Source organism: Urocampus carinirostris, chromosome 2 (assembly GCF_059441175.1).
Source record: "Urocampus carinirostris isolate Australia breed hairy pipefish chromosome 2, RoL_Ucar_1.0, whole genome shotgun sequence".
NCBI lineage: Eukaryota > Metazoa > Chordata > Actinopteri > Syngnathiformes > Syngnathidae > Urocampus > Urocampus carinirostris.
In genome coordinates this window covers 26,101,041-26,115,130 of record NC_142350.1, presented here as the reverse complement: position 1 = coordinate 26,115,130, position 14,090 = coordinate 26,101,041, and the positions used below count along the sequence as shown (strand labels likewise).

The 14,090-nt window shown below is 38.0% G+C and overlaps 1 protein-coding gene across 3 annotated transcripts in view; it reads left to right on the top strand.

Moving 5' to 3' along the window:
* Window positions 1–1,210: 1,210 nt before the first annotated feature.
* The window catches only part of washc5 (WASH complex subunit 5), a 45,494-nt gene continuing 32,614 nt past the window's right edge, over window positions 1,211–14,090 (top strand). The window contains exons 1-7 of one of the 3 annotated variants that reach the window (XM_088326058.1): window positions 1,211–1,328; window positions 4,868–5,091; window positions 5,894–6,039; window positions 8,089–8,173; window positions 8,714–8,814; window positions 9,667–9,859; window positions 11,583–11,735. In XM_088326058.1, the coding sequence (XP_088182184.1) occupies window positions 4,906–5,091; window positions 5,894–6,039; window positions 8,089–8,173; window positions 8,714–8,814; window positions 9,667–9,859; window positions 11,583–11,735 (864 nt within the window). In that variant the 5' untranslated portion in view covers window positions 1,211–1,328; window positions 4,868–4,905. Of the gene's footprint in view, window positions 1,329–2,709; window positions 2,816–4,867; window positions 5,092–5,893; window positions 6,040–8,088; window positions 8,174–8,713; window positions 8,815–9,666; window positions 9,860–11,582; window positions 11,736–14,090 lie in introns of those variants that run through there. The other 2 variants (XM_088326059.1, XM_088326060.1) reach the window with 2 other exon arrangements.

The following is a 14,090-nucleotide window of genomic DNA, read 5'->3' as shown; positions in this document are numbered from 1 at the left end:
AACGCTGCACAACCAAGAGAGATGACCGCAGCCTTAACAAAATTGTGAAGAAGAGCCGCTTCCAGAATTTGGGGGAGCTTCAAAGACAGTGGGCTGAAGCTGGAGTCCAGGTATCAAAAGCCACAGTTTACAGACGTGTCCGGGAAATAGCCGTATTCCCATGGTCAAGCCACTTCTGAACTCAAGACAACGGAAGAAGCGTCTGACTTGGGCTATGGAGAAGAAGCACTGGACAGTTGCAGAGTGGTCCAAAGTCCTCTTTTCAGACGAAAGCAAGTTTTGCATTTCATTTGGAAGTCAAGGCGCCAGAGTCTGGAGAAAGGCTAGAGAGGAGCAAAATCCAAGTTGCTTGAAATCCAGTGTGAAGTTCCCACAGTCAGCAATGGTTTGGGGAGCCATGTCAGCTGCTGGTGTTGGTCCACTGTGTTTCATCAAGTCCAGAGTAAATGCAACTGTGTACCAAAAGATTTTAGAGCACTACATGCTTCCATCTGCTGAAAAGCTCTATGGAGATGAGTATTTCATTTTCCAGCATGATCTGGCACCTGCTCACAGTGCCAAAACCACCAGTAACTGGTGCACTGACCATGGCATCACTGTCCTTGATTGGCCTGCTAATTCCCCTGACCTGAACCCCATCGAGAATTTGTGGGGTATAGTTAAGAAGAAGATGAAAGACACCAGACCTACAAATGCAAATGAGCTGAAGGCCGCTATCGAAGCATCCTGGGCATCAATAACACCTCAGCAATGCCACAGGCTGATTGCCTCCATGCCACGCCGGATTGATGCAGTAATCCGTGCAAAAGGATTCCCAACCAAGTACTGAGTGAATCAATGGACATTTTCAAATGTTTGATTTAGTTTTGCTGTTAAAAATTATTTTTTTTTTACTTGGTCTGAGGAAGTATTCTAATATTTTGAGATAGGATTTTTGAGTTTTTTTCAGCTGTAAGCCAAAATCAGCAATATTCAAATAATAAAAGGCTTGAATTAGTTGAGTTGGTGTGTAATGAATCCAGAATGTATGACATTTTTGTTTTTTTAATTGCATTAAAGAAAATAAAGAACTTTATCACAATATTCTAATTTTCTGAGACAGTCCAGTATATATATACACACACAAATTATATTTGGGGCATTTTCGTGGGTCGCATGTGGCCCGCCGGCCATGTATTTGCAGCTCTATTCCTCTACGTGCATTGGTCACATGGTTGGTCATGAGGAAGTAAACATCGAAGAGGGTTAAGACAAACCCAGAGCGGATCCAACAAGAATCACGCACGGCGTCGAATGACATTTTGTATTAGACACCATCACATAAAGAGGTACGTCTTGTAAAGCATGTCGTATCTTCGCGAACTCTTTGCAGCCATCGAGCTTTTAGATGTTGCATCTAAATATGTGCTTATGTTAGCATGCTAACAAATATTTTAAATTACATTAAATATTATTAATTCGCTTTTGATTCTCTACTTCACGCATTGCGACCCGCGATTTAAGGTCGCGGGTCGCAATGCGTTCTAAAATTCGGCCGGTTTTTCTTATTTATGAATAGATATATACATCGTATATTTATTTTTATATTCGTTGTGAAATCGATTCGTTTGATCAAAATTGTTTTTTAACGATCACAATTGAAGCAAAAAAATATCAAATCCCTGTTTTAAGGACTAAATTTTATATCGAGTTTTGTCGTATTGCAGTAGCTGTATTTTTGTTGTTGTGTTTTTTGTAGTATTACTGAAGTTTTATTTTTGTAGGATTTGAAAAGTTAAATTTTTGTAGTATTTCTGGAGTATTATTTTTGTAGTGCTTCCAAAGTAGAATTTTTGCAATATTTTCCTAGTTTTGTTGTTGTATTTCTTTGGTAAAATGTGTTGTCTATCTGTAGTATTTTTGTAACATTACTATAGTTGTATTTTGGTAGTATTTCTGTCGTAGCAGTTTTGTCGTATTATTTTCTTTATACTATTACTGTAGTTTTTTGTATTTCTGTAAAAGTATATATAAATTATTTTCATAGTAATATGTTTGCAGTATTTCTGTGGTATTTTTGTAGTATTTTCACAAGTATTTTTTCAAATATTATTATACGGTAGTTGTATTTTATAGTATTTCTGTAGACATATTTTTGAAGTGTTTCCAAAGTAGCATTTATTTAAGTTTTCCTTTAGTATTTTTGTAATAATACACACTTTTCTCCTTTCCTAAAAAGTTCACTCCTGTCTTTTGACACCATTCATCATTTGCTTTCCTTTTCACTTTGATTTGACTTGCTTCCACTACTGCTTTTACCAACCTTTTCTTCACTTTATACCTTTCATACGCATCACCACTCTTACCTTGCAGCCACTCATCAAAGGCACGTCTCTTCTCTTTCACAGCCTCTGAGACCTCATCATTCCACCATTCACTTCCTTTCCTAATACCTCGACCAACTTTTCTCATCCCACACACTTCTTTTGCACTCCTCAACACTGCCTCCTTAAACCACTTCCATTTCATTTCCACACTCTCCACTTCTCTTCTACTAATCCGTAATACTCTTCCCCTATCCTCTCTTTAAACTCTTTCCTTTTCTGCCTTATTCAACTCTGACATTTTCACCTATTCCCTCGCACTCCTCTTATAACTAGCCCTCCATGAGCCATCTAGCCTCAGTTTTCCCTCCACATAAAAATGATCAGACATACCACTCATTTCACCTCTGTAAACATGCACATCCAGCAATCTACTTAACATCTCTTTCCTAACCACTACATAATCCATCAGTGCTCTGTCCACCAGCTCACCACCATCCACTCTGACAAAGGTATACTAATTCATGTTCCTCCTTTTAAACAATGTATTTGCAATCACCTTCTCTTTTTCCACACAAAGCTCAATTTCTTCCCACTCTCATTTATTCCTGGTACTCCATATCTACCAATCACATTTCCAGCTGTTCCATCACCCACTTTAGCATTCAGGTCACCTAGTATTACCACTTCCCACCCTTCTTTCGCACTTGCCACACATTCGGACATATCCTTCCCTCTGTCTCTCTCTCCTCAGCACTTCTTTCTGAACCAGGTTCATATGAACTTATAAACATCCATACTTCTATACCCCACCTTCACCTCACCCACTTCAATCTGAAAGGTATCTCTTTCCACTCCACCAGTTTTTCATTTGCTTTCTCACTCACAAGCACTGCCAATCCTTCTCAAGCATGTCCACCCAAAACTCCAGACCTTCTACCATACATACCTCCAAGCTGTAATTCACCCTTTCCTTTCATCTTTGTTTCACTCAAGGCTAACACATCAACTTTCCTTTTAGTCACCATCCTTCCAATCTCCTTTTTCTTCCACTCAGTCGCTTTACTTCCACATCCTCTCACATTTAGTGACCCTATAACTAGGGTTTTCAAGACCTTTTGGTCTCCCGCTCCCCTTTCTTTGCCTTGCTGTCTCTTAGGGAGTAGAGATAGAGAGGAGAGGATCCCCAGTCCTCTCGTTCCCTCCAATTTAGTCGCCTCTTATGACACTCAGCAGACCACGGTGGGAGAATTCTCTCATCTCCCAGGGGGAGAGGAGCCCTCACCACGGGACACTTTTTTTTTTTTTTTTTTTTTTTTAATTTTCTTTGTTTTTGTGTTTGTTTTATTGTCGGTCGTCCCTCTCGAGGGATATGACCAGGGTAGATAGATAGACGGATGTAACTATCTCCGTACGTTTTTAGCCATTTTCAGCAAGCCATCTTCCTGGCTTTTTACTTTTTTTGCATGCTATCTAGCTAACATTTGACATTTTTTGCTATATATCAAGCAAAATATCGGTCTTATTTTTAGCTATCTATCTAGCTTTGTTTTTATCTTTTCTATTCGGATAAGAGCTTTTTACCCTTTTAGCTAGCTACCTAGCTCCCTATTAGTTTTGACATCTTTATCTTTGTAGCTTATTATCAAGCTATCTTTATAGCTATTTAGCAAGCTATCTAGTAGGCTTTTTACATTTTTTACATGCTATCTAGCTAACATTTGACCTTTTTTGCTAGATATAAAGCTACATTTTGGACTCCCTTTTAGCCAACTATCTAGCCTTGTTTTTATCTTCCTATCCAGCAGTTTTTACTCTTTTAGATATCTATTTAGCCACCTACTAGTTTTTACCTGTTCGCATTTCCAGATACGGTAACTATCAAGATACCCTATTAGCTATTTAGCAAAGCTATCTAGCTAGCTTTTTAAAAAAATGTGCATGCCATTTAGTTAACATTTTACTGCCAGCTATCAAGCTAAATATTTCATTTGCATTTTTACGTACTTGAAGAACTTCTTTATTAGTTTCTTTGAAGGCCTCCAGTTTTTTTTTTTAAGTTTGTCTTCCAATTTTTTCCATCTTGTCCATCCATCCATCCATCCATTATCTGTACCGCTTATCGTCAGTAGGGTCGCGGGGGTGCTGGAGCCCATCCCAGCTATCTTGGGGCAGTGGGCAGGGGACACCCTGAACTTGTTGCCAACCAGTTGCAGGGCACATAGAGTCATACAATTCAATCGCTCATTCACACCTTGGGACAATTTGGACCAGCTAATTAACCTGACATGCATGTTTTTGGAATATGGGAGGAAACCGGAGTGCCCGGAGTAAACCTACGAAAGCACGGGGAGAAGATGAAAACTCCACACAGGAAAGTTTGATCCCATGACAGAACTGTGCCACACACGCGCTTACCACTGCACTGCCGTGCTGCCCTATCTTCCAAATCTTTATAGTTCAAATTAAGCCTGGTTTTAAAGTTGTATGTTTGACATGTGCCCAGTTGTAGATAATAAGAAACTAAGTAAATGTACAGTATTCAAACACTGAATTGATCTTAGACAGGTGTGGCTCCCCTTCGCATCCTTAAACCATTATTATGGTGGACTTCTTGGCGGAGAACAACTTATGCGGCCAAGCAATTCTAAGAATTGTTTCCAGAGGAAACGCCATCATTGCTGAGCTCCTACGCCTTTCGGACTTCATCCCTACAGTTTTCAAACTCAAGGACAAGAGTGATCAGCAAAAATATGGAGACATTATATGTGATTTCAGCTACTTTAAGGTAAACAGTCCCTATGGATTTGTCCACAGATATGTGCCATTCATTTTCTCTAACCCGTATCACAAAGGGTGTTAAAATGTTCAAGCTTATCCCATATACTTAAGACAGGTATGGTATTAACAGAACAAATTGGTGACAATCAAACAAATAAATTGTCAAGTTATGGTTATTTGTATAGCCTTTTTCAAGCGTAGCGCTACTTTTTGTTACTAATTAGGGAAAAGTCACACAGTTTGATATGAATTTCTAAAATAGGAACTTAGCAAGAGGGCTTGCTAAATAGCTAAAAGGTAGCTTGATAGTTATCTAGAAAGATTAACAGGTAAAAAACTAAAAGGTAGCTTGATAGCGGAAATTAAAAATGTCTTAAATCTGATTAATCGATTATCAAAGAAATTAGTTGACCAAATCATTGATTAGAAAGAAAGAAATCTTTAGTTGCAGGCTTTATTAAGTCAACTACTCTATCTGTTTCTTTCAAAATTTGTTATTGGAGTGTATAAGTGAATGCTCTATTTCCATTTTTGTATTTGTATAGGATTTATCCTTCCAATGATCATCACAATTGAAATTTAGTATTCATTTTTGTAAAAATAATTAAATTAAGTTATTTTCATATACTTTTTACTGATTCTGTATTGTCCTATGTTACATAAATATTTTGTGTCCCCTGAAAATTCTCTCCTCGTGGAGAATAACAGACTCATAGTCTTTGGTTGTAATCCATCTACTTGCTACTACTAAAACACTAGTTTTATTGTATTATTTCTGTTGTCCTCTCAAACCTTAACTGGTTCTTTAGGGGCCAGAGTATTATGAGGGAAAACTGGAGGCCAAACCTGAACTTCAAGACCTGGATGAAGAGTTCAGAGAAAACAACATTGAGATTCTTTCAAGATTCTACTTAGCTTTTGAGAGTGTCCACAAGTATATCGTCGATCTCAACAGGTGAGAATAGGTGCCTGCCCAATGACTTCAGTCACTTATGCCTGTTCAATAGGGGCCAAACAAACTAGTAAATGTGTGATTGTTCTGTGTGGTGTTTACTGAAAACTGACATTGAGAAAGTACAGTAATCAATTGTTTTTCGTGGAGGTTACGTTCCGCTATACCCAAAACCCGCAAACTTTTATATTTCTATACACACACACACACACACACATATATATATATATATATATATATATATATATATATATATATATATATAAAACAAAGCCATATCATGTATCTGTCACTTACTCCTGCATTAATTCTCTAGTCAGCTATTTAGTCACATTCTGCGCAACAGATGAGGTGAGTTTTACCGTCTAGGAGAATTCCCCTATCCCAAGTTATAAGTCGGTATGGCCCACCACCACTCTTCTTTTCTGTAGCGGTAAAATGAACACAGAACAGCACAAATGACATGACTCCGGTATGACGGAGGGCAGAAAGGGTCTAGGTGGAGCCGAAAAATCCAGGAAAAGAAAAAAATGTGTTTAATAGAAGACGCAGCCCAATGCTAACAACAAAGTTAACAAACATGTCAGAGGGAGGCTTGAGACCAGAGAGATCGCAGCAGTGCATCAGGAGATTCACAGATGCAGGCAGCCACTAGTGTCGCTGAGGAGACTTATTTGAATTATTTTGCTCATCCTCAAACACAAGATCCTCAATTTTTTTTCAATCAGCATCCACAGTGTAAAGCCTAACAATCTGTTGGGAAAGCAAATGCAAATTTAATCTCAAATGACTGATACCGTACATAGGTAAATGTGTTTTCATCCTTATCGGTATCTTTATATATTTTTTATCTATATCGTGTTTTCTGTTCACTTATCAACATATACCTGAATTTCTTCCCAATAAAAATGCATCATAGGAGCTCACTGCTGTTCCATTCATTCAAATTCCTCCTCTATAGCAAAGTGAGCCGGCTTTGGGTATTAAACTACCCGGCTGAAAAAGGGTCCCACTCCGGCTCTGCCCACTGCATCATATGCGTCGATATCCGTCATTTTTAACTATCCTGACAATCTTTTCCTCTCTCTTTTTCTCCATTTCTTTCTCCATCACTCTCTTGCATCCATCAAATTAACCAACCTCACATCTAGAGCACGTTTCACCCTATCCATCCTACCCTATTTGGGCCTTTCATTCTGTTCACCACTTCTGCACCACAGAAGTTAGTCTGTTAGACAAACAACCTTTGTCCATTCTTTCCATATGTCCAAACCATCTCAGAACATTTTCATCAAACTTCTACACCAATTATTCTACTTACTTCCTTATTCCTTAATCTATCCAGTCATGTCACTCCACACATACCGTCCAAACATCTAATTTCAAAGACAATTAACCTACACGTTCATTTACTCTCAAACCCCATGCCTCTCAGCCATACATCACTGTTTGTGCAACCACAACTTCATACAATCCTGCGAGGTTGAAATTGTATTCATTCATTTATTTATTTAATAGGTGGCCTTTGCACTAGTTAGTAACAAAAACAAGCTCTCATTTTGGCTTTGGGGCCAAATAATAGAAAAAAACTGTCAAGGAGAATTGTTTTAAGGCTTGAGCTTAATTACGAGGTAGATTGATTAAATGTTTATGTTGGGGTGCCAAGGGGATGATTTCCATTTCTTTTTGGTTGGACTGGTACATTTAACAAAGAAAGATAGAGAGAATGAGAGAGCAAGAGAAAGAGGGAGAACTAAAGAGAGGGAGATGGATAGAGGGAAAGGGTGTCAGATAGAGAGAGAGAGAGAAATCAAGTGTTAATATCAAGTGGACATGTTTCAAACTGCAGCTGATATTTCCCTTGAGCTTCTCTGGGTGTTGTCAGGCCTGATCTGGCTTGCAGGCCGCATGTTTGACACATGTGTCTTAGCAATTTGGGCCCCAAATGTTATATTCTCATTAACCTTTGCCCCATTCCATACCATTGCTTTGAGTCTTTTGTCGATTTCACCAAATACTTTTATTTTACCGTCACTCTCGTTTTATTTTCAGATATTTAGATGACCTTCACGAGGGTGTTTATATTCAGCAGACCCTTGAAACGGTGCTTCTCAATGAAGATGGAAAACAGTTACTGGTAAGTAGGGATGTGTGTCTTCTCCTGGGTTTTATTTGTTAACAGTATCTACTTTTCAAACTGCTGTTCTCAAATCCATACCTAAAAAGTACAAAACCTCATATGTCAAACACCCATCCATTATCCTCACAGAAGTTGTGGGGGTGCTGCAGTCTATGCTAGTTTACATCATAACATGCAAACACCATACAGGAAGGTGGTTGGAATTGAACCTGGAAACTCTGATCTTTGAGGTAGATCTTCTAACCAGTCGGCCACCTGACAAATGCTTAACCAAAATCGATAGACTTCTCTTTACAGCAGGGGGTCGGGAACCTATGGCTCCATTATATATATATATATATATATATATATATATATATGGATTTCTTACTTTGAAGGTACTAGAAAAATTTACCTTGAGAGTACTTGAAAAGTGCTAGAATTTGACCATATAAAAGCTTTACGAATCCTGAAACTAAGCGTGTAAGAAGAAGTACCACTGTAATTGGAAAAATCTTACAGAAGAACGTTTTTAACTATGTTTTTTCCCTTTCCTAGTGTGAGGCGCTCTACTTGTATGGCGTTATTTTGCTTGTTATTGACCAGAAAATTGAAGGTGATGTCAGAGAAAGGATGCTTGTGTCCTACTATAGATACAGGTATTTTTACCACTTCTACTTCTTCACTCACATGGGCATAAATGGAATTGAATTGTTTTTTCTGTCATTGTTAACAACAAGGTGAACATGGTTTACAACGAGATTACACATGGTTCGTCATTGGGACTGAAAACTAGTGCTAAGAATTACAGAGACCCCAAATGACCAAACCACACAATTTTTCTTCTCTTTTTTTGCCCAGCCTTTCACAATGTTTCTGTTTTTTGGGGGGGTACCCATAGCAGCAATATGGCGAAGAGTTATGACAGCTCCCTCTAGGTGAGCCTAATGCTCATAACTTCCACTTTAGTTATGTGTTTACGCTCTCAAACAGACAGGCTTGATTGATGAACTAATACAAGCTAATTTATCAGTCTCCACCTGAACGTGCCTCCTTAAAACACGTTAAACACACTTATTACACTATCTCTTAATCACAAACGCGCCTTTCTATCACGGACACAGGCATCTCGGGACAAGCTCGCTGAGCTGCAACTCTCTCCTGCTTTAGTAGTTCTGCCCCCGGTCACTTATCCAAAAAAGGGGTGCGTAGCAGGAGGGATAAGAAGGGAGGAGCGGAGAACGCAGGACCAAGGAGAGACTCGGCTGCTTGAGACTTAACAATCTACTTGTCGAATTAAAAAAATGCAGATACCGGTATCCATCACATTCCCAAATATCGGTAATGATAATTGGTCGACCTCTGGTCAAAATCCTTTGATGGGTCAAGAAAAAGACGTCCCAGAATATGGCAATGTCATCCATCCCTAAAGTTTTGGAACATGTTTATTATTCAAAAAATGAATAGCAGCTTAGCGCTTTTTTCTGAAACGGTATATGTAACATTTCCAGTGCAGCGAGGTCTTCAGCTGACTCTAACATGGATGACATCTGCAAGCTCCTGCGGAGTACTGGCTTTTCCAGCCAGCCGGGAGCCCGGCGGCCTGCTTGCTACCCAGAGAACTACTTTCAAAGGGTTCCCATCAGTGCCACATTCAGTAGCATGGTTATTGGGAGGCTGCGCTCAGACGACATCTACAACCAAGTAAGAAATGTGTTTTTCAAGAAGAGTTGTTCCTTAGTGGTGGAGCGGGCCTGTCTGGCAAAGATGAGCTGTTCACCGGCTGAAACAACTCCCAGATAGAGCCTTATTTGAACCCTAACCCCTATTTCACTCGTTTGTCTATGGCTTGTTTGGGTCTTGTTTGTCAATGGATGATTTTTTGTCATTGTAAGGTAGACTGGAACATTTGTCTAACAACATCCTTTACGCAAGTAAATCTTTGTTTGCTATATTTTTAAAGTCAATCACAAAAACAACAAGGTAAACCTACGCACACAACACTGTAATATGGCCGCCGCGACTACTGTTGCCTGCACGACATGGATGGAACTATCAATTGTCCGTTCTGAAAGGACCTGTGGCTGCCACTGTTTACATCAGGGTTTGTCTACTATTTGGAGTCGAGAGGCACATTGGCTTGAAAAATTTGGCCAATGGGCCCATCCTGGAGACTTCTCCAATTTTTTCATTTATATATAATTATACATGCACATAACATATATTTTTTAATAGATCAGTTACATCAAAATGGCTAGAAACACTTACAATTAAAGGTAAATAATATATAAGGTCCCAGTTTTAAGCACTTTATTTCATATATATATATATATATATATATATATATATATATATTTAATATTTTAGTATTACTGTCATCGTATTTCTTTAATATTTTTGTAGTATTTTCGCGGTAAAATTTATGGAGTATTTCTGTAGATTCTTTTGTAGTATTACTGTAGGTGTATTTTTGTAGCATTTGTGTAGAATGTCTGCAGTAGTATTTTTGTGATATTTCCATAGCAGTATTTTTGTAGTATTTCTTGAATAGAATTTAGTAGTAGAAAACATTAGTGTTGTTTTTTTGTTGTATTAAATCTGTTGTTTTTGTAGAATATCTGTCACAATGTTTATGTAGTCATACTTTTGTATTATAGTATTACTGTAGTGGTATTTTTTTTTGTATTTTTGGCGTGGTATTTTTGTAGTATTTACATAGTAGTGTTTCTTTAGTATTCTTTTCATATCGCTGTAGTTCTATTTGGGTCTTATTTCTGTTGTAATATTTCTGTAGTTGTATGTTTTGTTTTTCTATTACTGCAGTAGTATTTTGGTAATATTTCCATGACAGTATTTTTGCAATATTTCCATAGTATCATTTTTGTAGTTTATGGGTGATGCATCTAGTGTTACTGTAGTTCTATTTTTGTAGTAATTTTGACGTTTTTATTGTATGTCTGTCATAATGTTTACGTAGTAGTTTTTTTGCTTTCTAGTATCACTGTAGTGGTATTTTTTAAGTATTTATGTTTACATTTTTCTGTAGTAGTATTTTTGTTGTAGTATGAATGTAAAAGTTTTTTTTTGTAGTTTTTCAAAAGACTTTTCCTTTTCGGAATAAAAGCAAAAAATATCATGTCTCTGTTTTAAGCACTAAATTTGGTATTAGGTTTTGTGATAATAGTGTAGTATTTCTGAATTAGTATTTTTGTTTTAGACACACAGAGGGACAATTGGGATGAAGGTGGCACAAAAAAAACATTTTTTTCATGAGTAGTACTTTGTTTACTAGTATATTTATTACATATAACCCTTTTTGGTTGGTGGGCTGGATGAAGAAGCCTGACTGGCTGCATGTGGCCCGTGGGCCGTAGTTTGCCCACCCCTGCTCTACATCTATTGATACATGTGTTTTTCCAACTTAAAGGTGTCTGCCTACCCTCTTCCTGAACATCGAAGTACAGCGTTGGCTAATCAGGCAGCTATGCTGTATGTCTGCCTTTACTTCAGCCCTACAATACTGCAAAGCCAGCAGGCCAAGATGAGAGAGATTGTGGACAAATACTTTCCTGACAACTGGGTATGACTACCAATGGGCCTCTTTGGTATTCAGACTTTTCTCTTTTTTTTTCAGTTTTCTTCTGCCACTTTGTGGTATGAAATACACGGTGTTCCAAAAGTCCCAGGAAGATGTTGACATTGAATATCTCAGATACTATTGAGGATATAAAAAAATCATCTGGTAAATACAGAAAGCATTTAATCACAATTTTAACATGGAATGTTCAAAGATGTTCAACGTAAGCAGCATTGGTCACACGACACACATCAAGCCTATAATCAAATTCTTACCTGTCGCGTCCTAGCTTAGCAGTGTCAATGGTTGCAACAGCTTCTTTTATTCATGCTTTACTGTTAGAAAGCTGTCTACGGACCATTCTTCAGTCGTGAGACATATATTGAGATGCTGGAAAACTTGTTAAAAGATGAATTGAGTGAAAAAGTCTGGTGACTTCATTTTCCAACAGGATGGGGTGCCACCACACCTATTAGACGGTTTCCAAACACAACACGGCTGAACAGTCTAGGCAGAAAGATCACAATCTGATGACGTGGCTACCCAGACCTCACACCATGCGATTTATTTTGTGGGGCAGCGTTAGTACAGGTGCTTGAAATCTTTGAAAATTCTTAAATTTGAATGTTGTGTTTTCAACGTTTGAAAAAGTGCATGAATTCTAGGTGAAGCGCTTGTAAATGCTTGAAATGATTTCCATGTTTCTTGGGTTAGATGTTGGGCTAGCGTTATGAGCTAGTATTTGGGCTTCAAATAAGGGTTTTAAACTCATTGTATCGTTCCAAAATAGGTTTGGAGCTAGGGTTATAAACTAAAGTTTAGGCTTCTTATTAGGGTATTAAACTAATCTTGGGGTGCTGTAATGGGGTTGGGGCTAGGGTTTACAGCTAGAGTTAGTTGTAGGTTTAGGAACTAGGGTTTGAACTCATAATTATGGTTTTAAACTGAATGTAGGGTTCCAGAATAGGTTTTGAGCTAGGCTTACGGATTGAATCAGGGTTGGGGCAAGGAACTACGGTTTGAGCTCCATGTTAGGTTTCCAAACTGAATAAAGGGTTCCAAAATAGGTTTCGAGCTAGGGTTTCAATTTGGAACCCGGTTAGGGCTAGGGTTACAGCTAGTGTTAGATGTAGAGCTAGGGTTTGGGCTTCAAGTTAGGGTCTCCAACCAATTTTAGGGTTCCAGAATAAGGTTGGGGCTAGAGTTAGGGTTTTAAATTAAGGTTTAGACTTTCACCCTTTTGATCGGCGCTGGATTTCTTCTTTTAATGGTACTGGAAAAAAATGTAGAACTGGCATTGAAAGTCTTATAAAGTGCTTAAATTTTGCCATGAAAAAGGCGTATGAACCCTGGTTGTGTTTTGTGAAAGAATTGGTTTATGCCCCCTATTCCAAGAGACCTGGATTAGCTGAAGGCACTTACAACAGAAGATGTTGCAACCATTCATTTTGCAATGCTGGGACGCGTTGGGCAAGAATATGACTATTGGCTTGATGAGTGTCGTTTGACCACTGCTGCTCACTATGAACATATTTGAACATTCCATGTAAAAATGTAGATTAAATGCTTTACCAAATACGTTTTTATATCCTTAATAGTTTCCGAGATATTCAATGTACAAATGTTCCCAAGACTTTTGGAACACGCTGTACATGGAATGAAGATGGTTTGATAAACTATTTTGTTGTTAACTCATTCAGGGCATTACATATAAATATGTTTTCAGAACCATTGTCCCCGAGTGCCAAAATACGCTATTATTGTTTTACTTTAAAAACTATTATAAAGGCTTTTGCGCAGGTCGTCAATAAGTATCAAGCTTTTAGGAATGATTTCAGTATGAAAAATCACCATTAGATGGCAGGAGTGGCTTTGATCTGATCGCAAACCACACATCAAGGAAGCCCCCAATTCCTTGTGTTGCTTCCTGTCACCAATGAATGAGAGTGTTTAGGCAGCCCATATGGCAAGTAGGCGCAGTGAAGTGTGGTGAGAAAAGCAGAGATATGAGTAGACAGGTAACACTTCAAAGCTTTTTACTTTTTGAAAAAGATGACTTATCAAATCTAACGGCAAAGTTCCCATATTGAGATTAATATTTTCATTGAATTAGTGTTTGTATGCTATTCTTGTCACTTTACAGGCTACATGAGTTTTAGACTCTTTGATAAATGGCATCTGTTATTTTTATCAGTAGCTCTCTTATTAAGATCAGATTCTGTCATAGAATCAAATTGTTTATTCAAAGAAATGTCAGAATAGATTCAAATCTGCAGTGTACGATATGTTACCGTCAGTAACCGTAAGAACAAAATGGCAGTACAAATTTTGAAATATTAGTTATAAGTAAAAACATGA